The sequence below is a fragment of the Pteropus medius genome, unplaced genomic scaffold (genome assembly GCF_902729225.1).
Source record: "Pteropus medius unplaced genomic scaffold, Ma_sr-lr_union100, whole genome shotgun sequence".
Lineage (NCBI taxonomy): Eukaryota > Metazoa > Chordata > Mammalia > Chiroptera > Pteropodidae > Pteropus > Pteropus medius.
In genome coordinates this window covers 20,916,488-20,938,720 of record NW_024354500.1, presented here as the reverse complement: position 1 = coordinate 20,938,720, position 22,233 = coordinate 20,916,488, and the positions used below count along the sequence as shown (strand labels likewise).

Here is a 22,233-nt window from a genome sequence, read left to right as displayed (position 1 = left end):
ATTTCAGTTGTTTGTGTCATTTTCCTTATGGTCTCTGTTCTCTTTAATAAATGTGTACAATTTCTACTAACTTAAGAATAGAATGTGTGTTTATTGACAGAGAAATATGTGAGAACAAAAGTATGAATTTTTAATTAGGCAGAAGAACTTTCTAAACAGTTTTGGAGATTTTTTTTCTCCCCATCTCATCATGATCAAAATTTGGCTTACATGAAACTTGTCTCTGCATAAACAATGATATAGTATCTTATTTTGAAGTCATCTGCTGAAGTCTTCAGTTAAATTGCTTTCAGTTATTCTAGGGTTGAAGATCAGCTGGATTATGTATTTCTTTCTGGCATTTCATAGCATAGAGTAAATTCTTTGTTATGTTGTCTATGTCAGATAGGAATTAAACTTCTTTGTTTCTGTTGTTCAAAGGGAAACACCAAGGCAAAAAAGTATAGTTCCTTATTCAAAATGATAGTAGAGATAAAAGTAGAAGGAGATACAGTTTAAGATCTGATGTCATTAAGCCACACCTCTTTTGGAAGAAACAGCAGTTATTGTGTATGGTTCTAGGTGATGAGCTCCTCAGCTTTTAAGATTTTTAAAAGTTATTTTTCTAGTACAAATAGAAATAACTACTGCTTCTGAAGGTAGCTTTTCCTCCTTTCAAAGGTAAGACTTTTTATTTTTAGGTAGCTCTTCGTTTAAAAAGTAAATGCTTACAAATTCTTGTTGATATTTTTTAGTGGATTGATTCTGTGCTCTTAGGAATTAAAATAAGGATTCATGGTTGATAGCAGCTATAGGACTAGAAGTCAGAGGATCCAAACTCTTATGATGACTCATGACATGAGTTTGTAGAAGCCATTTAACCTCTGTGGTTCATTATCTTTACCTGTAATACATGGGTAAAAAAGGTGGCCACCCAGTAATCAATCTTTCAGTAGCAATGTAAGCCATAATCATTTAAACATGCTTAAGGCCACCACGGACAAAAATTGCTATATAAATACTTAATTTGTATCTCTTTTAGACTATATAGTAAGAGTATAATTGAAAGCTTAAGTCCCAAATCACTGGAATTTAGATTTTTTTTTTTTAAATTTCAGATTTCTGTGAAAAGTCAAGTAAAATGCTGTGAACTGTGGACTCGCTTAGATTAATGTTTGGATACAGTGAAAGAGATACTGCAGCATTCAGTATGTAGGATGGATGTGCCCTTTGCTAGGATTTGACACTGAAAATGTAAGAGTTATACATATATCTTTAGTTTCCTCCAAAACTTCTGTTGTCTCATATTTTAGCTTTGTTTACTGTAGATACAAACCCTTGAGAATGGGGGTGGTTTAGGACAGGGGTCCCCCAACCCTCGGGCAGCACAGACCAGTACTGGTCCATGGCCTGTTAAGAGCCAGGCAGAACAGCAGGAGGTGAGTGGCAGGCAAACCAGCAAAGCTTCATTTGTATTTGCATCTGCTCCCCAGCGCTAGCATCACCACCTCAACTCCGCCTCAGATCATCAGGCATTAGGTTTTCATTGAAGCACCTGTCTCTGGTACCAAAAACCACTGGTTTAGGGGATAGAAAAGGCGAGAATTTCCTTTACTTCGAGTCTAGATATTGAGGGAAAACTGCTTAAAAGTGAATTTTGCGATACGTACATATATTTTTAAATAAATGGATGGAGATGGAACCATATAGATCTGAAGTGAGTCGTGTTTTGTTTTTCTTGAGTTGTTTGTCAGGAAGAAGGTTTAGAAATGAATAAGAATAAGAAGCAGAAGTGATAAAGAAGAAAGTACTCTTAATGGACCCAGTGGTTTGTCAGAAAAATTATGAAGCACAAGTTGTTAGGTTTAGATTTTTCAGAAGGAAAAGTGTGAAACAACTTCACAGTGGGTTTCACCATTTTAACAGGTACATGCGTGGTTACCAGTGATGTGTTAAATTTAATAAAAATTAGCCTCTTTTTTCTTAACAGGAATATAAAGGTGTTAGACATATACTATTAAGAGATGTCTCCTACTTGAATAACCCCTTAGGTGGTTCTTATTCTGATGAAACAATTTTTATGAACTATCTTTCAACCAAGAAAGCATTCTGAGAAAATTATAGCATATTTCCTTTTATGGAATTAGGTCTCACCAACCATCTGTAATACAGAAAGTATGTCTAAATTATGTTGTTAACATAGATGTCTTTTATTGATGGTATTATGTTCTTTTAAGTTTTATGAAATGTATTTTTGCTGCAGTTCTCAATATAATACAGTTCTGAACTAGAAGTATTCTTTTATTGAAATCTCCTCGAAATTGCCTTTTAGGATGCAGCTGCTTTATTTATGATTGTTTTTAGAGTACTGGTATCTCTGATACCTGCTTGTTGATGTCTGCAGGTTGCCAATAAGTTATGGGCTTCAACTGGAAATACATAATGCTAACTGTAAATGTCTAAGCAGCAAGATCAGGGTTTATTATCACAGTTTAAGACCTTGGAAGCCTATATTCCCTTTGCCATTATTTTGTCTTTCAGAATTGAGAAACCCAGATTTTAAAACCACCCTCATTCTTACTCAGGTCTAAAGACTGAAAATTAGTTACTTTCCTCTGGCAGATAAGATTAGAATTTAGGCTGTCACCAGCCTCGTTATGTAAAATTAATAACTTATTTTATGTTGAAGTATAATGATTATATAATATAATGTTTGCCAAAGGCCCCATTTTGGTAGAAGAATTCTGAAATTGTCCTCTAGGTAGGGGTAGCCAGAGAAATGTCAATAAGGAATGAAATGAGTAGAAAAATTCTTTGAATATAGAGTTGAAATATTTACCATCGTCTTTTTTTTTCCTTCTGGTTTTCCCAGCACCTTAAGAACTTAATTGGAAGCCACCTCTTTTCTCTTTAAGAACCTATGGCCTATGAATGAAAATGTTTTCAAACCGTGCAATCGAAACTTATAATAATAACCTATTTAGTTGAGTTGCATTGTTTCGAATAGACATTTTCTTGAATGAAATAATGATTAAAAATTAAGATAAAAGAAAACATAATGTCAACAATTTATTGAGCACCAAGTGCCGTGCTAAGTGCTTTGTATAAAATTATATATAATCTTTTTAAGCCTTGCCTTTTGACTTAGCAATTATAAATATTATTTTTGTTTGAGAAAACTGAGGCTTAGAAAGTCTGAAATAGAATCCAGGCCTGTCTGATACCAAAGTTTACAATATTATAGACCAAATAAAGCAAGAATGCAAAGGCAGTTAAGGAAACATTATCTGTTTCTTAGAATACTATTCAGAGAGAGAATTTTAATTCTTGTTCTGAGCTTTTTTCTCTGTTGAGATAACTAATAAGGTGAAATATTTTAAGGAATGCTAGGCAGATCTCTGAACTAGGTAATAGATGATTAGTTTTGCTAGTAGTGGTTTTTCTGCATTTCTCTTCATGTTAAAAGGAGTAACTAGTCTTTGGTACCCTGGGTTTTTTAAGGTATATAATAACATAATATATTCAAAGGCATTTTGTATTATGTTACTGGTAGGTTTGTTTTATGTAATAATGTGTCCCTGAAAGTTTATATAAACTGCTTTTGATAAATTAAATCATTTTCCATATAATTTCAGATATAGCTTTCATTAAGTACCTATAATGAGCAATAAAAGTTCTGTTTCTGTACTTCATTCTCATGTACTAAGTCAGACATAGAAATGCTCTCAAAAGTTCCTAACATTCTTTCTACATTATCTTTAAAAATTATTTTTTCTATGGATTTTCTATCATTAACACAGTTATCCATAATTAACAGTGTTCTGTTTTAAGTGCTTCTTAATCTGTTAGTTCTAATATTATTAATAATATATTTCTCTTTTATTAGACAACAACTATTTAAACCCAGATTTCACAGAAATTAATAGAGAACAGTGCCTTTAAAACTTTAGATACTGTGTTTGTGGGTATAGGATGTCAGAAATTTAAACATTTCGTAATTAGAGAATAATATTAATTACATGGAAAATTGACTATAGTTATTTTATCAAGTGTGATTTTTTCATCATTGTTGCATTCTGTTTCAGTTTTTCTTTTAGTAGGGGCATATTTATCTCATGGCTTGATGATCATTGAATCTATTTCCTATAACAATTCAGGTGTAGACTTTAGAACTGTGCAAATTTAAATATAAATCAACAGTTTTACACAGTTGAGGCTTTTGTCCTTTTTCCATTATTTCCTAACTGTGTGACCTTAGATATTTAAACATTTTTCTCCTTAGTTTCCTCACCTGTAAAATGGAGTAATGATAGCTCTTTCAGTTTTTTATGAGAATTAAGTGAAATAACATAGTTAAAGTTACTAGTGTAAGAGTTGGTGCTCCAAAATGTTCTGAGTATCTATGTTTGCTTTCTATTTGATATTGATATTTGATCTATATTTGGTATCAAGAGGGAAACATAGCTTTTTAAAAGTTTGTCTCACAAGCTATTCTCATTATCTTTTCTTTGAAGATCTCTCTCTTCTTTACTTCCCCAAAGAGAAGAATTTAGTATTATGTTCTCTTCTTAAATTATTTCTATAATTTCTGTAGGAGTTCATTTTGATGACTAAGGAGTAGGAGCAAAAGTATCTATACCGATGATTTTTCTTTACATGTCTCCTCTACTGTAGTGATCCTGATAAACTCATCTTCACTGAATCACTTTTTTAAATGAGATATGTCACTGATGAAAGTGCGTTGTGCATATGAATAATTGAAGGCAAAAAGGTTAAACGCCATCTGAGTAATGGTGATCTTCAGAGTCAGAAAAGTGACAGGTGGCTTGGCCGCTTTAGAGCAGGATATAACCCAATGGCTTAGCATGATTAGCCCCCGCTAGAGTGAGATTACAAAACTGGGCAGGGTGTCAGGTCCTCAGTCAATCATAAAGGAAACTGAATGTAAATTGAGAAATAAGACCGTAGCTCAGATATTTAGACTGAACTAACCAACGCAAACTTAACCAACTTTAGGTGGCCAGAATTACACCAGATAGAAGGGTCAGAAACTAATCCAGATATCACTGGCTGATTGTTCTCAGTTTATAGCTGTATGGTCTGACTTGGTCAGAATTAGTTTAAGGACTGTGAGGATCTGAGCCTGTATGGATTGGAGTTCTGCTATGCCTTAGGTAAGTGAGAGTTAGGAAAGATGGCAGCTGAGCATACCTTCTCCCAACTTTCTACTCTTCTCAGTTTGCTACAGAACTTGGCTGTTACAAGAACCTTTTATTATTCACAAGGTTATGAGAACAGCATTCTGAAGGCTTCTGTGGATGCCTCTGTTTTGGGCTTCCTGCTTATTCACTGAGAGAAGCCCCAAGAAAATGGACCCAAAATTGACTAGCTACTATTAAATCGATGAGTTAACCTCCTTGTAGATCTAGAGGATTTATTTGTTCTCATCATATTCCTATTTAACATACTTGAATTTAACTGTACATATTAGATGCTTTTTCCTCCATTGGTCTCAGATCCCAAGTGTCGGTCTCAGTCCTCACATATCTGTCATAGTGTGAGCCCCTCATCTAGTTGAGCATGAATTTGATGTTCCATCATTTGATATCAGTTACTATATACCTGTCATAATGTGAGCTTCTCACTATGAGTGTGAACACTTAAAGATGTATATATTTTTTGTAAAATGTGGCCCCTAAATGCAAGTTTACTATGTTATCTAGTGTTCAGTCGAAGAAACAGTGAATTTTTTCTTAGAGCTGGAAGAAAAAGTGAATATGTTTTACTCATTGAGAAATGATATATTGATTGCCAACATGGAACCTTTCTAAGGGATTTTTAAGAGTAAATTAGTTCTATAGGTGATTTTTGCCTTATGTGGTATCTTTAGTAACTAACTTTAGTATAAGATTGGACATCATTATTTGGACTGTCAGTATTACAGGCTCTGAACCCATTTGTCTCACAGCTGCTAACCTGGGAGTATAATTCAGAAACTGAAGCTCTTGGCTCCATAATTGATAGAAATGATCGCTTTATGCCTTAGGGATTCCAGAGGGAGTGTCTGGAATCTCCAGTTGATTCAGTTCCTTTACCCTTTGCCTTAGGAGAAAGAGCAGCCTTACAGCATCTAATTTGAGTTCATAGTTCAGGAGTCAAGGCTGTTATTTTTTTTATTTCTGTGAGGGGATCTGATTGATTATCCCCTGTGGTCTCCAGTCCATCTTGAGGAATTTCTGAGCTATGTGTCATAGTTTTAGATGTTCTGCATCCTCTTTTAGATTTCTGAAATACTCATGAATTCAGATTGAGTTGAGAATGATTAGGTATTGTTTTAGGATTAGTGTGGATGGTGCAGGAGCTTCTCCCACTTTTTTCCATATATCCATGCCTGGGCTCCCCTTTGTGGGTATGGGAGGTCTCTCAGCTGATCCAATGAGAGTGAGCATCCTGTAGTTTAGATGCTGCACACATTTTTAATGCACTCAGTGCTATTTATGGGGCAGTTACTATACACTCCAGCAGTTAAAGACATGGCTTGGTATTCTTAGACTAAGATGTCCAATAGAAATATGTGAGATTTGCATAATTTAAAATTTTTCTAGTCGCTACCTTTAAATAAGAATAAACTGGTAAAATTAATTTAAATATATTTTTAATTTAACCCAACATACCAAAATATTATTTCAAGATATGATCAATATAAAAAGCACATTAATGAGATATTTGCATTCTTTTTCTGTACTGTCTTTGAAATCCAGTGTGTGCATACGTACCTAAATTAGTATATTACATTTTTAACAGTTAAAGTAAAATATAGTCCTATGAAAACAATAAAATTATGTTTAATGGAAAAGTATTTTATACTACTTCAGTGTTTGGATTTAAATTTAAGTTAATTTAAAATAAAACAGTCACACTAGTCACATTTCAGTGTTCAGTAGCCATGTGTGGTTAGTGGCCACTGTGATGGACAGAGCAGCTCTAGAAGGCCAAAAATTTCTTTTGGATTAATAGGTAACTGTTTCTTTAGGAGTATCACAAGGCAATTGTCAGATCGTTTCCCGTCAGGTTTGAATAGCAGAGAAGTCCCTTCTCAAAACTAAAAGCCTTTCAGCCTGTTTCATTTTAGTATCAGGGTCAGATCCTGTTTGAGGTTCCCCTGTGGCTTTTTTTGGGATTTGTAGTTTACTCAGCTACATTCTCTCTTAGGTACTTGAGAATGGCTCAGGAAGGAGCCAAACTTGAACAGAGCTCTCCAATTATTCTGTTTAGGCTACTTTGCTAGGGCCAGAACTGAATGAACTATTCAGTCTCAGGTAAATCAGCTGATTCCCATAGCCTCAAAGGCCTCAGATTAAAGTGACAGCTTCTGAGCCAACCGGCAGACTGTGCAGAAGGGTCATGAAATTCATGGGTTCTGGTGGGTGCAGAGAGTTCCTTGCAATGGAGATCTCTAAGGCATCACCTAGGTAAAAAAGAAAGGAGCTCTTTTCTTTCTTCAGCTTCTTTTATTTTTGAGAGAAGACAGGCCAGAATTTTTTTGTCTCATGAAATATTCTTTGTTTGATGAACTGAGTGGCATAAGAACCTGTGTAAATTCAAGATTGCAAACTCTGAATGAATTTGCCCTGTAGGTGAATTCAGTTTGAACTACACAGTTTTCGTTTGTTTTGCTTTTGTTTTTTAACTAGTTGGCAACATCTAAAATTTAGGAGATTTCACCTTTAGGAAAAAATAATTTTTTTTGAAAATTTAGAAGTCTCTGATAGAGCTGGGCCTGCAAGGATTGGCTAGAACTGAGTAGCAATTGCGCCCTATGATGAGAAAAGAGCAGCTTATGGGAAGAGGATCAGATAGGTCCTCATTGACTCTGAGAATTCTCTGAATTTTTCTTTTCTTTTCTCTTTTTGCCTGCTCTCTCCTTTTCCTTTAGTACCTTCTCCTTTTAATTTTTCTGATACCAATAATGCTTCTCTGGGGGGGAAGGGGATGAAAAACAGATTTATCAGCATCATTCTGTATGTATATGTACCTGTATATTTCTACTTAGGGAATGATGAATAAAAGGGGATGGGTTTGAGGAAAATTAGACAGCAATAGTAGAACAAAAAGCACCGCAGGATATGAGAGGAAGAGTGAAGGAAATTGCTAGCAGGCCTTGAATTTATACTGGTAAAGGAATTTTATAAAAATTTATTCATACATGCCTTTGTTTTCACTATAGCATTATAATAATTTTTCAGTTTGGTTGGATATAAATAGAAAAATAATAGTTAATATTTATGCAATATTTTATGTTAATTAGGAATTCCTTAAATATTAAACGTAAGTGTCTATCATGTGTCAGGCAATGGGGATACAGCTATGAACAAAGTAGTCAGACTTTCCTGCCTTCATGAAGCTTAAATTTTAGTAGGAAGAAATACTAAAGACTAATAAGTAAAATCTTTTGTTTGTTATATGAGGATAAGTGCTGAGAAAAAAAATAACAGAGGAAAGAGATAGGGTGTGCCAGGAGAGGAGAGTTATTATTTTAGATAGTGTCACCAGGAAAGGCCTATTTGAGAAGTTAACTTTTGAGTTCAGACTAGAGGAGGTGAAAGAATAAGTCATTTGGATAGTTAGGAGGGAAGAGTGTTCTAGGGAACAAATGCAAAGACCCCGAGGCAGGAATATATTTGGTATCTTTGAGGTATAGCAAGGAAACAGTGATTACAGTGGGAAGACTGGTAGGAGATGAGGTCAGAAAAGCTTTGGAAGATCCAGATTATGTAAGGCATTTTTACTGAATATGGTGGGAAGCCATTGAGATTTTGGAGAGAGACAATTTGAATTATTTTCAAATTCAAATTATATTCAAATATTATTAACTACACATTACATATTATATGTACTTCTTAATATATATATAATATATAATATAAGAATCATCTGACTGCTTTCTTGAAAATAGCCTGGAGGGGGGATATAGTAGTTAGTACATAGGTTAGGTGTAGTTGCTGTAACAGAGTTATAAGACTTAAAAGTCTGAGCAGTCTAGGTAGATAGGACATCTGTGCTCCATGAAACCATTCAGGAATCCATAATCTTTCCACCTTGTTGTTTTACCATTTATCAGTGTTTTGTTCTAATATGTGTGGTCAAAACTAGGTCACTATCAAGAAGGTATTCTAGCCTATAAAAAAAAGGGGGAAGCAGATAAAGTCCAGGGCAAAGAATTTCCTTTTAAACAAGTGAGGCAAACATTGCATATATCATTTCAGTTTACATTCCATGGGAAGGATCACTTAGCCACATTTGGCCTCTAGGGTGGTTGGGGAATGCAGTCTCAGACTTGGTAACTAACTGGCAAGGAAGAAGTGGAAAACAAATAACATGTAGTCTACTTTAGTCTTCCTCTTTGGCCACCTAAATATCCATGTGTATCCATCATCCTATCTCCCTTCCCTGAAGAAGATAACCCAAGGGGCCATCCACTTGTTACATTATTCCAAACTCTCTAAGAGCTGCAGTACTTTCCATCAGATCTGCAAGTCCAGTTACCTGTAAACAAAAGACAGTTATTTGCATCTCCCCTACTCTTCCCACACACACCCAACATATAGTGGTGGATCAGAAACAGGAAAAGAGTAATAAAATCTTTCATCTGGGTAAGCAAACAATGAGAAATACATAGCAGTCTCTGGTTGAGGGTAATATTGGGCAGGAATGATGAAGATTCCTTGCCTTGGCCATAGAGTAGTATCTAAATATCCTTAGTTTTGCTTTCTGCTAAGAATGTCTTTGTTCATAGCACTATGATCCCTATCTTTGCTGTAGGATGTTCCTTCCTTATATTAACTTCCATGACCATGTATGAGGTTGGTATTGAAAATTTGCCTACATTGGAGGATATATAGTTTTGATAGCCCGCTTTCTGCAACTATATATTTGCCATGCTGCAAGTTACATAGTCACAGGTGTTTGCAGGTTAGCTTATAATTTCTTTGACAAAATTCTCTCAAAAATATAATAAGATTCTTACAAGTTTGTCTTTGTTCAGTCCTATATACCAGTAACTATACCAAAGTTCTTTCCTGGTGTAGTTCTTAAGCCCGCCTTTATTGCTCTCTGTGCACCCACTACTTTGCCTCATTTAGTGTCCTCTGTCTTTAAGCCATCTTAAAGAGCGGCGCCTTTAATTTAATTTTAGCAATAGAGGTGGATCCCTTTGTTTTGTCAAGAAGTTTTAAAGAAGTCCTTGGAGAAAAATAGTCCTGATAATAGAGGTACTGAAGTAGCTGGCCACAAGACCCCACATTTCTATTCTCTGTTTTCTTCCATCTTTGCTTGCAGACTAGCCTGTTCATGCCTAAGTAAATGTAGCAAAGAACAACTGACACATATGAATGTTGTGGTTCTTTTCATCTACATTCCCTGGAGTTCTGGGCTTTTTATGAGCACCCAGTTCTGTAAGTAACTATATAGGCAACAGTTTACTGAATGTATTGTCCAACAGTAGTAACAAAGGTTGCTACTATTTTAGTAGTATCTGTTTCCCTGTTACCTGCTACCTAAATAAGCCAGTGCCACATATTTTAAGATTTTGTTATGGCAATACTCAAATTCTGGTATTGATTTCTATAATAAGGAAAAAGCTGCTATAATCCAAAAATAAAATGGCTTAAATGAGAAAAAAAGTTGTTTTTTTTCTCCATACAATGGGCCTTCTAATACAGGTGGAAACACTGCTATGTTCTATAAAGGAATTGAAGACAAGAAAGGGGTAACTACCAAAATGTTGAATCTGGACTCAAATCCTAAGCCCGCGTTTTAACCATTGTGCTGTACTTATATATTTTTCTCTTCCTGATGTATAGCGAGCTCTCTGAGGTCAGGAACTGAGCTGTACCGTGTACCTGTTGCATTTCCTAGCTTATAGTTAAATGTTCAATAAGTGTTTAAGTGAATAAATATTATTTTATATCTGAGTAAGTTAAGGTAAAGAGATTTAACCAAACTTGACCAAGAATCAGAACTGGAACATGATCTAAACCCTGTACACAAGAATATATGTACAAGAGAAGCTATCTTAGATAGTAGGTTATTTCCATGAAACAGGGAATATCTTATAAATGCAAGTAGTGTTGTTTTGATCTCAGAAATAGTTACTGTAACATCTTTTGATATGATTAAGGTTTAAAATAACAGTTACGGAAGGTGGTAAAGTCTATGTCTTTATGATAGATAGAAGGAAAAAGTCTATGAAGACAAGTGAATTGTGGTCTTTAGTCTAATATTTTTAATGCTTAAAATGGTTACACCAAGCACAAAAGATTTTTTTTTTTAATTTAAGCAATAAATATTTGGAGTGTAGAAAAACTACCCATAGCATATCCAGGCGCCGTTTTTGTCAAAATATTTTAAGTAGCTTATAGTGCGCGCACGTGTGTGTGTGTCTATCTCATTCATATATATAATTTCAGAACCCAGTTACTCTACCCAGGGAGTTATTTTAAAATGGTGAGATCAACATCTTAAAAATTAATAAATTTATAAAGTTTTAGATATTCACGAAGATTGTTTCTGAACCATTGAACTAAGAAAGTAGTGTTCCATTTATTATTGTACTTTGAAGTATGCACAAGTGAATCTTTAACAAAGACATAATAGTTAATATTGATATCAGTGAAACCGAATGAAAACAAATCTCTAAAACTTATTTCTAAACCTTATAGAGAATATAGATCTTTTAGATAAATTGAGAATATTAAGTAACTAACAAAACATAAGTTTCCTTAAAATGGACTCTTTTATGTTTACTATTTCGTTTGACATGTTATTTTTTTCTTTCTCAGGGGGAACAATATATTTTTAACAAGAATCAATAATTGGAAGTACAAGATTAGTTATTTATTGATGTTAAAATGAAATTTTGATCAGCAGAGGTAAGAATATGGCATTTCTTTTATATTTAATTCATAATAGGTGAGATTCTTTGCCAAATTTCTGTGAAGAACTATTCCAAGAACTGTGAAGAGTCTTGAGATTTTATACCACTTTCAGGCTAACAAGTTAGCCTGTCCCAAGTGCCATGGATGTGGTCAAAAGACCTGAGGCTCCCGGATCAAGGAAAAGCAAAATTTATACTCAACAGCAGTAGCAAGCAACACCCGCGTATATATAGGTTGTGTTATGGGATAGGAACCCTAAGCTAAAGGAACCTGAATCTTTTCTGTTGGACACTCGCCTGCCTCACTTATGGCTCAGGGGAAGACTTTATCTGTATTACTTGGGACAGTAAACATGTTTGCCCTTTGTTCCAGTATGAGATACTATCTCTGACTTCCTAAGATTGTTGCTAAACACACATCCTTGAAAAATGGTTTGGAACAAAGGCAGTCATTCTTTCTACTGCAAGACATATAGAAACATGAGACTCTGGAGGATTGTCTTTCAATAGTTTCTTATTCTGAATTGCTTTTTAAAGCATGTATTATTGATAAGGATGATTGTTATAGTGCTTTCTTGAAATAGCGAAAAGATGGAAACCACTGAAATACCCGATAATAGGTTGTTTAAATTTCAACATTCACAGTATAATAGTTAACAGTTGAAAATGTTATAAAACCACATATATTGACATAGATGTTACTCAAAAAATTAAATGAAATAAGTGGGTTATTAAATGTACATATGGTTTGATCTTGCTTTTATAGAAATTATATAAATGCATACACATATGAAGAATATATACCAAAATATATATTTAAATGAGTAGAATTGTGATTTTTATTTTTTTTTTATTTATTTTTTTTTTGCTTGTCAGTATTATTTTAACCCCTTTGGAAATGAATACTTTAGGCTTAATGAGGGAAAATTTTTTTGAAATTTAAGAACTTCACCTATAACAGAGAAAAACCTTCATAAATATAAATAGGATATAAAAAATGTTAATTCACTTTTTACTCTGGAGTTGCCTTTATGTACAATGTAGAACTAGAAGAGAATTATTAGGTAGCTTAATTTTTTTCTCAGAAAGTTACTATTTAATTTATGATAGACAAAGTCAATCTTTGTCATTCTTTGACAGTTCATTGTCACATACATGTCATGAAGGGAAGCAAATCTTAGGAAAAGCGGTCTAACAGGACATATCTTAAATTATGGAGTGGTGCTACTTAGTAAGTATATTATTAGTAAGTATATTTAATAAGTACAGATTCTGGTACTATCTAGTTGAGTTAGGCTAAGTTAGGTACACTGATCTAATTTGCTTCATTTTTCTTTTCTGCCTATATTTTTTTTTCTGTTATACCCAAATATGTTTAAATATTAGTTTTTTTATAAGATGACATTTTTGTTGTGCTTCTCATGATTTTTTCCCCCCTTTTTTAATCAAGGTGCTATTACCAGATTTGTCTTCTGAATATTAATTAAAAATGACTGAAGTTCAAGCAATGGTAGAATTCTCCGTGGAGCTAAACAAGTTCTACAATGTGGATTTATTTCAGAGAGGGTGTGTATTTTAATGTGAAAACTATACAGACTGTATAAGATAATATGTACAGTTTTCGTTTAACTTTAATTACATACTTTTGTTCCAGCAGATATATATAAGGAAAACAATGAGGTATATTCAAATAATTATTTTGTCAGAGGAATTTTATTTTTAAATATATATTTGAGAATTTTTCACATGGATATATTGATAATGCCAGATATATTTAACATGTATTTATAAATTTGTACTGGTCATTGAGAGGACTTTAATGAAAATGTATAAGATCTCATTTCTCCTTTTTAAAAGCTTATAGTGTATGGGGAAAATAATATATCTACACAAAACACTAATAAGAAATACAAAATAATGAATATTGAATAAGTATATATAGGAAGTGCTCTAGGAATCATAATAGGAAGACATCTTTCTGGGTTAGTATGTTAGGAAAGGAATTATGGAAGGATAGGATCAAAGTATGGATAAGACTTGGATAGGCAAAGGATAAAGCAAAGACTCTTAGGAAGAGAGAGCAGCATGAATCAAGTCTTGGAAATAGGAATGAACACGTTATTTTAAAGAATATTTAAATTGGATATTCTCTAGGAGAATTGCAGAAGAAAAAAATAGTAAAGGAGCGGTTGTGTTTGTGAAGGGCTCTTAATGTCTAGGGAAGTGTTGACATTAGGGACTTGGGTAGCCACTGATGATTTCCAAGTAAAGATGAAGTTATCACTGTTACAGTAAGCACTTATTAACTTGATGAAGATTGGGACATGTTAGATTGATGGTTGTGTATAAGAAACAGAAGCATAGGGAACAGTTTAGAGGTGCTTGCAGTAACTCAAGATATATACCTGAAGGTCTGTACTAAGAATGGTAGTACTGTATTTATGAGAAACAAGAATAGAATGAGAGAGATTTTCTATTGTCTTATTTGTTTGTTTGTTTGTTTTGACTTGGCTTTGCCATCTTGTTGAAAATATAGAAACAGCTGTGCTTTCTGCTCCACATTATCTTTCATTCTTCAGTAGGACAGCCTAGGTTTGTTCTCAGTAATGACAGGAGTCCAAGAAAGAGAGCAGAAGATGCAAGTTTCCTTGAATTGGCTCAGTTGTTACTTCCATGGCATTCTGTTGTCTAAGCAAGTTAAAAGGCCAGGCCAGGAGTCTAGGCTAGTGGCACTTTGACCAATAAAACTTAAAACTTTATGGGGTTTCTGTATGTCTGGTATGGTCCATTCCATGTTTTGAAACCTATACCCACAATTATTTTTTTTTGAGGCATGACTACTCTCTGGGTGTAATCACTACTATTTGGGGATCAGAATTATGTGGGATCATGCCCTTAAACTTTGTAAAAGCCCCTTTGTCAAACAGAATGTCTATTTAGACATTGCCTTAATTCCTTTAGAGATTATAAGAAAAGGATTTGTAACCACACCCATGAGTTGATCTTTGTTCATAGTGGCATTTTATTTTGAAAATCTTTAGGGAGAGGAGATGAAAAACAGTTTTATTTTCTAACCTAGCAAGTCCTAGTTGCTCTTTATTCATTCTAGATTCTACTTGTAAAATGACCAGTTCTTTCTTTAACTTGTCTCTTTCTTGCAAAATCTTGTTATACTTAGCTAGGAGCAACCACTTGACTGGAAATTGGCTTAATCAAGTACAAAAGTTTCTTAGTTACACCGTCTAATTTCTGCTAAATTATTACTGACAGCATATTTACCAAAAGTTTCATCACTATGTAACATGGGTTACCTTTTTGCTGACATTGTTAATAAAATCATATAGGTTTCAAGTGTACAATTGAGTAATATATCAGATGTATATTGCATTGCGTGTTCACATCCAAAGCTAAATTTCCTTCTGTCACCATGTATTTGACCCCCTTTACTCCTATCTGCCTCCCCACTTCCTTCTTCCCTCCAGTAATCACTAATCTACTGTCTGTGTTCATGAGTCTCTGTCATGTTCATTTGTTGCTTTCAGTTTTATATCCCACATATGAGTAAAATCATATGGTTCTCAACTTTTTCTGTCTGACTTATTTTGCTTAGCATGATGATCTCAAGATCCATCCATGTTGTTGCAAATGGTAATATTTCATCTTTTCTTATGGCTGAGTAATATTCCATTATATATATGGACCACATTTTCTTTATCTGATTATCTATTGAAGGACACTTCAGTTGTTTCCGTGTCTTGGCCACTGCGAATGAATAATGCTGCTATGAATGTTGGGGTGTATATATCTTTATGGATAAATGTTTTCAAGTATTTTGGGCAAATACCCAGAAAAGGGATTTCTGGGCCATATGGTAATTCTATTCTTAATTTTTTGAGGAACCTTCATGCTGTTTTCCACAGTGACTATACCAATTTACATTTTTACCAGCAGTGTCTGAGGGTTCCTTTTTTCCCATGACCTCTCCAAAACTTGTTATTACTTGTTCTGTTGAAGATAGCCATTCTAACAGGTGTGAGGTGGTATTTCATTGTGGCTTTGCTGTGCATGTCTCTAATAGCTAACGAAGTTGAGCATCTTTTCATGTGTCTTTTGGCCATTTGTATGTCTTTTTGGGAGAAGAGTTTGTTCAGGTCCTCTGCCCATTTTTTAATCTGATTGTTTAATTAGATTGAGTTGCATGAATTCTTTGTATATTTTGGATATTAGGCCCTTATCAGAGGTGTCGTTTGCAGATAATCTTCTCCCACTCAAATAGTTGCTTCTTTGCCTTGTTGATGGTTTCTTTTGCTGTGCAGCAGCTTTTTACCATGATATAGTCAAATTCTTTTTTTTTTTTCTTTTACTTTCCTTGCCTTTGAGGGCAAATTCGTAATTCTTTAAATCCAAGGTCTATGAGTTTAGTACCTATGTTTCTTTTATGCAAAAATGGGTTACTGTTGTTTAAGTCTCCTATAGTTTTCTTATTATTTTTCTTACCTCTGTAACTATAACTGTTATTTTTGTCACAAAGTCAATGCTACATATTTTAAGTTTTTGTTGTTAGGTAGCAATTTCTGTATTAGTTGTATATTGTCACAATAATAGAGATAACAAGAAACACAAAGCTTCAGTGGCATCACAACAATAAACATTTATTTTGCTCACAAGTCTATAGATCATCTAAATGGTTCGTTCTGCTGATCTGGGCTGGCTTAACAAATTTTCGCTGGGCTCACTCATGAATTTGTAGGCAATGACAGGTTGGCTGGGTGCTAGCTGATGCAGAGTGGCCTCACCTGGGTGGACACAGCTAAGTCTTATGACCTCACCTTCCAGCTTATTCTCATGGAGGAGGCAGGTTTCCAAAGAGAATAAGAAACTATATAAGAAGACCTCTAAAGACCTAGGCTTCATCTCAGCCACATTATATTGCCCAAAACAAGTCATAAAGTGGGCCCACATTTAAGGAGTGGGGAACTACAGTCCACTTTTTAATGGGAGTCACATTGCAAGAGGTGTTGATAGAGACGGGGAAAAAAATTGGAAACATTTAATAAATCAACCTACCATACACTTTAATATTTTTTTCTTATTAATTTCTATGAGGCAAATAGGATTTAGTGACTAATTCCATATGGAAGATGATGTTCAGATGGAAAAAGCATTAAAAATATGTTTGTCGAGGTGTGGATTTGCATGATTTTTTTGAAATAGCTCAGCAAAGAAAAAAATACTGATGAATCAAATATGGCAAAATCTTTTTAATAATCGAATATAGGCAATGGGAATGTCAGTTCATTGCTCTACTTTTTGCAAATTTGGAATTCATAATAATGTGAAATTTAAAAAATAATGCTGAATTTTTAAATCACATTAACTTGGAAAATATTGGTAATACTGAAATAAATAATGAAGTTGAATAGGATGACTGGTGTGGGACTCAAGATTAGTTCATTTTGATATGTTGAGTTTGAAATGAGATGTCTGTTAAAGAATAAAACTTCAAGTAAATTTAAAGACATAGTTGGTTTTATTGAGTGATTTATGAATTGGGCAGCATCCCATCTAGCAAGTAGAAAGCTGTACAATATGGAAGGTATTTTTAGGCAGAAACTGGGTGGGACAAGAAAGTTATTAGAAAAAAAAGGATTATTTTAGGCAAAGTTACCTTCCTTTAAGGGGACACAGGAGTCTTACCAGGTAGATTGCCTTAGCTTTCTTTGAAGATGGAGAGGGCCCATTTGACAGATTATCTCATTGGTACTGTCTAGAAAATTCCAGACCGACCAGTTATAACATTCCTGGAGAAGGTTGAAACTGCATTTAGGTTAGGTATTAAGTGGTTTCATGTCATGGGCTTTAATGTAAGTTATTCCATTTGGGGCCTGTGGTTTTCTCTTTAACATATCCCAGTAGAGATAGTTTATAAATAGTTGGAGGTTTGGAACTGGGTATAAGGATTAAGTTCTCTTTTATTGTCACCATCATAAATATAACATGTATAATTGCTGCTTTTATTAATCTTCTGTTGTTCTACAACCTGGTTTCTCCATCCATTGAGGACTTTTGAAGAATATTATGTTACTGATCTCTCAAAAAATCTGATTAGAGACATACTCTTTTTAGATAAAGGGCTTGACTTGTTTGTAAGAATATTTTTAAGAACATAATTTTTGTTTCTATTCTGATTTATTTTTTCTTTTAAATCTTATCTTTATGTTACTTATCGAGTCCTTACTACTTCTGCCATTTAAGCCAGTTAACCTGGAGCCTGAGTTTGGCTGTTAGGTTAAATAACTGTCAGCTTTGATAGATAAACATAGATAAAATATCTAAACTTGTATTTAAATATTAGTAAATTAAAAAATCTTTAGTGATTTATTTTCTGATATATTAAATGACTGCTTAAGATACTTGAAATTTCAAGTAATTTAGTATTTCAAATAATTTCAAGTAATTAAGTATTCCTATACAGTATCTTACATTGATATTTAAAAATAACATCAATAAATATCTTTCTGAATAACATTAGAATTATAGCCCAATAAGGATTAAATGGAAATGGAATGTGAGGAAACATTTCTTGTGCATGTTTAGTGATGGTCCTTTTCCTCTTCTTCTAAATATTTTTAGTGTTTAGTTTTGCACTGTTGTCACATGATAAAGAACTGATTAAGCAGTGCCTAAAGTTTGGGTAGGTACAGAAGAGAGAGGACATATAACATCTGAGTAGGTTTGTTTTTTTGAGTGGGTAGGTTTTCATAGTATGAAACCAATTTTTAAAAACCATTTATAATTCTCTCTTTTCTCAAAGTTATACTTACTAATAATTGCTTTATTATATTGTAAAAGGAAAAAATGCGTAAACCAAATTAAGCAGTGAAACTCTTAGATGCCTTACTGATTCCTCTGGTTGCTATGACAGTCTGTCATTTAAAGTAAGAAATACCATATATATTTCTGTTTTTCCATTCATCTTTATACATACTGGTTTCCCTTTGGGTTTTATCCCACGCCAATATTTGATTTGTGGATCTGATATGTTGTTTTCCACCAGTAGTAAATATTTGGGGAGCTGATTGAAGCAGACTAACTTTATTATTTTAATATGTATAGATCTATAGAAATTGGGGCATTGCATATTTTAAAAATATGTTTTGAAATGACTTCTTTGTCTCTTTTGCTTTAGTTTTTACCAGATTCGTGCATCTATGAAAGTTCCACCAAGAGTCCCCCATAGACTGGAAGCTAGTTTGTTACATGCAGCGGGTAAGCCAAGGAATATTTTCAACTTAAAATAAAAATCTGAAGCAACATAATAGTGTCCAATAATAACTTTTCATCATTATTTTTATTTTTTCAATTACAAATGTCAGATACCAAAGAGCATCATTATAAGTTCGTACCCTTCTAATACCTCTTATAAGACATATATTTGAGGCCTCAGTAAAACAGGCTTGCTTATAGGTTCCTTGTCTCACTTTTAGGTTTCTTATTATGAACAAATGAAAGAAAAGTATGTGAAATTTCCAGGAAAACAAAAAAAAAGTAGGGGTGGTATCAATTTTATCATGTGGGATATAATTTAAAAAAATATACAGTGAACGTGGATGCATAATTTGACAAGATTACAAAGGTGTTTTATGATAAAGTTTTATAGTCTGCCTTTTGAGTTTTTTGACCACATTTTTTTCTGATTAACTACTCCAATTAGAAAACAAAGAGCCAGAAGGCAATGTAAGAAGATATAAAATAGATATGTTTTAGCAACTCTGTTATTCACTTGTATTCTAAGTAAAGACACCAGCATTAAAGTGTTTGAGCCAAAACTGATGGCCCTAACATAATCAGTGGGCAGTTTTTCAGCTTCCCTGATATGGTATACACTTTTATTCTATGCAGTTAGAAAATGAAATAGTTAATGTAACATTCTGGAGAGTTATCATATGTGTCTAATGTGATTACCAATTTCCAAAGCATCATAAAATAATAAAATATACCTAACACTAAAGCTACGCTGAGCATAATTCAATCCTTTTTTAAAATTTAAAAACATCGTAGGAATTTCAAGTGTTTACCATTATCTTTTTGGCACACTATGGTTACTGAAATGCTGGGTTATTGTTAAATTTTAATGAATTGTGTATAATGGAGAGTTTACTCTATCTTCTTGAAGATTATCAAAATGCTCAGGGAAGCCTGTTTATTGCTATGACCAAAAATACTACATTCTTTCTTTCAAATTTGAAATTTATTCTTGGCCTGGCATACATGTTAAAACATACATTTATTGTCAATAGGTTTTTTTGTAAGTCTATTTTGTAGGAAACACAGAGGTTAAAAAAACTAACGTGACAAGACAGATCTGGTATTCCATTTTTGAACTTCTTTAATCTAGCAAACTAAATGTCTTGCTTTATTGTATCTCCTAAAATTGCCAGTTGAAAAAACCAGAAAGACTTTTTTCTATACTCCCTTTTTATTTATTTTTTCAGCTTTATTGAGGAATAATTGACAAATATATAGTTGTATATATTTAAAGTGTACCATGTGATTTGATATATATATATACACATTGTAAAATAATCACCATGAAGATAATTAGCACATCCATCATCTCTCATAATTAACTCTTTTGTACATGTGTAGTGAGAACACTTAAGATTTACTCTTAACTGTAGTACCATACTGTGCATTAGATCCTCAGAACTTATTTATCTTGTAACTGAAAGTTTGTACCCTTTGATCTACATCTCCCTTTATCTTCCACCCTGCCTCCCAGTCCCTGGCAACCACCATTCTACTGCCTGTTTCAATGAAATTGACTTTTTTGTTTTGTTTCCACATTGATACCATACATTATTTATCTTTTGCTGTCTGACTTATTTCACTTAGCAGAATACCCTCCAGGTTCATCCATAATGTTGGAAATGGCAGGATGTCCATCTTTTTATGGCTGAATAATATTCCATTGTATTTATATACCATATTTTCTTTATCCATTCATCCACTGACAGATACTTCGGTCATTTTCATGTATTGGCTATTGTAAATAATGCTGCAATGAACATGGGAGTGCAGATTTCTCTTTGAGAAACTGATTTTATGTCTTTCAAGTATATACCCAGGGAAGCGATTGCTGGCTCATATGGTAGTTCTATTTTTAATTTTTTGAGGAACCTCCATATTGTTTCCATTGTGGCTACACCAATTTACGTTCCCACCCAGAATGCACAAGAGTCCTCTTTCTCCACATCGTCATCAACACTTGCTATCTCTTAACTTTTGATAATAGCCATTCTTACAGATGTAAGATGATATCTCTTTGTAGTTTTGATTTACATTTTCCTTGATGAATAGAGATGTTGAACATCTTTTTTATATACCTTTTGGATATTTGTATGTCTTCTTTGTAAAATGTCTACTTAGTTTCTCTTCTCATTTTTTAAACAGATTGTTTGGGGTTTTTTGTTATTGAATTGTGTTCTTTATATAATTCTTTATATATTTTGGATATTAACCCCATATCAGATACGTGATTCACAAATATTTTCTCCATTAGGTAGGTTGCCTTTTCATTTTGTTGATTGTTATTCTTTGCAGAGCAAAGCTTTTTAATTTAGGTAGTCCTACTTATTTAGTAGAAAGCTTTTTAGGAGAAAGCTTTTTAATTTAGGTTGTCCTACTTATTTAGTTTTGCCTTTACTTTTGTTGTCCAATCCAAATAATTATTGCCAAGATTAATATCAAGGAAATTTCCCCTATGTTTTCTTCTTAAAGTTTTATGATTTCAGGTCTTAAATTTTAGTCTTTAATACATTTTTAGTTAATTTTCATCAGTGGCAGAAGATAAGGGTCCAGTTTCATTCTTTTGCATAAAGATATTCAGTTTTCCCAGCACCATTTATTGAAGAGACTGTCCCTTCCCCATTATGTGTTGGTGCCTTGTCAAAGCTTGGTTGACCATAAGCGTGCGGGTTTATTTCTGGGCTTTCTTATTTTGTTTCATTGGTCTATATGCCTGTTTTTATGCCAGTACTATGTTTTGATTACTGTAGTATTGTAATAAAGTTTGAAATCAAGTACTGTGATGCCTCCACCTTTGTTCTTTAGTCTTAAGGTTGCTCTGGCTATTCAGGGTCATTTGTGGTGGTCTTGTGAATTTCAGGATTGTTTTTTCCATTTCTTTGAAAAATGCCAGTGAGATTTTGATAGAGAGTATATTGAATTCATAGATCACTTGGAGTAATATGGACATTTTAACAGTATTAATTCTTCCAATCCAAAAATATAGGATATCTTTCATTTATTAATGTCTT

At 33.5% G+C, this 22,233-nt stretch overlaps 1 protein-coding gene across 11 annotated transcripts in view; it reads left to right on the top strand.

Annotated features, from left to right (window-relative positions):
* The window catches only part of FAM135A (family with sequence similarity 135 member A), a 95,703-nt gene that overhangs the window by 1,526 nt on the left and 71,944 nt on the right, over positions 1 to 22,233 (top strand). For 9 of the 11 annotated variants that reach the window (XM_039853222.1, XM_039853220.1, XM_039853217.1 and 6 more), the window contains exons 2-4: positions 11,820 to 11,909; positions 13,365 to 13,480; positions 19,104 to 19,183. In XM_039853222.1, the coding sequence (XP_039709156.1) occupies positions 13,404 to 13,480; positions 19,104 to 19,183 (157 nt within the window). In that variant the 5' untranslated portion in view covers positions 11,820 to 11,909; positions 13,365 to 13,403. Of the gene's footprint in view, positions 1 to 1,097; positions 1,234 to 11,819; positions 11,910 to 13,364; positions 13,481 to 19,103; positions 19,184 to 22,233 lie in introns of all 11 variants that reach the window. The other 2 variants (XM_039853213.1, XM_039853215.1) reach the window with 2 other exon arrangements.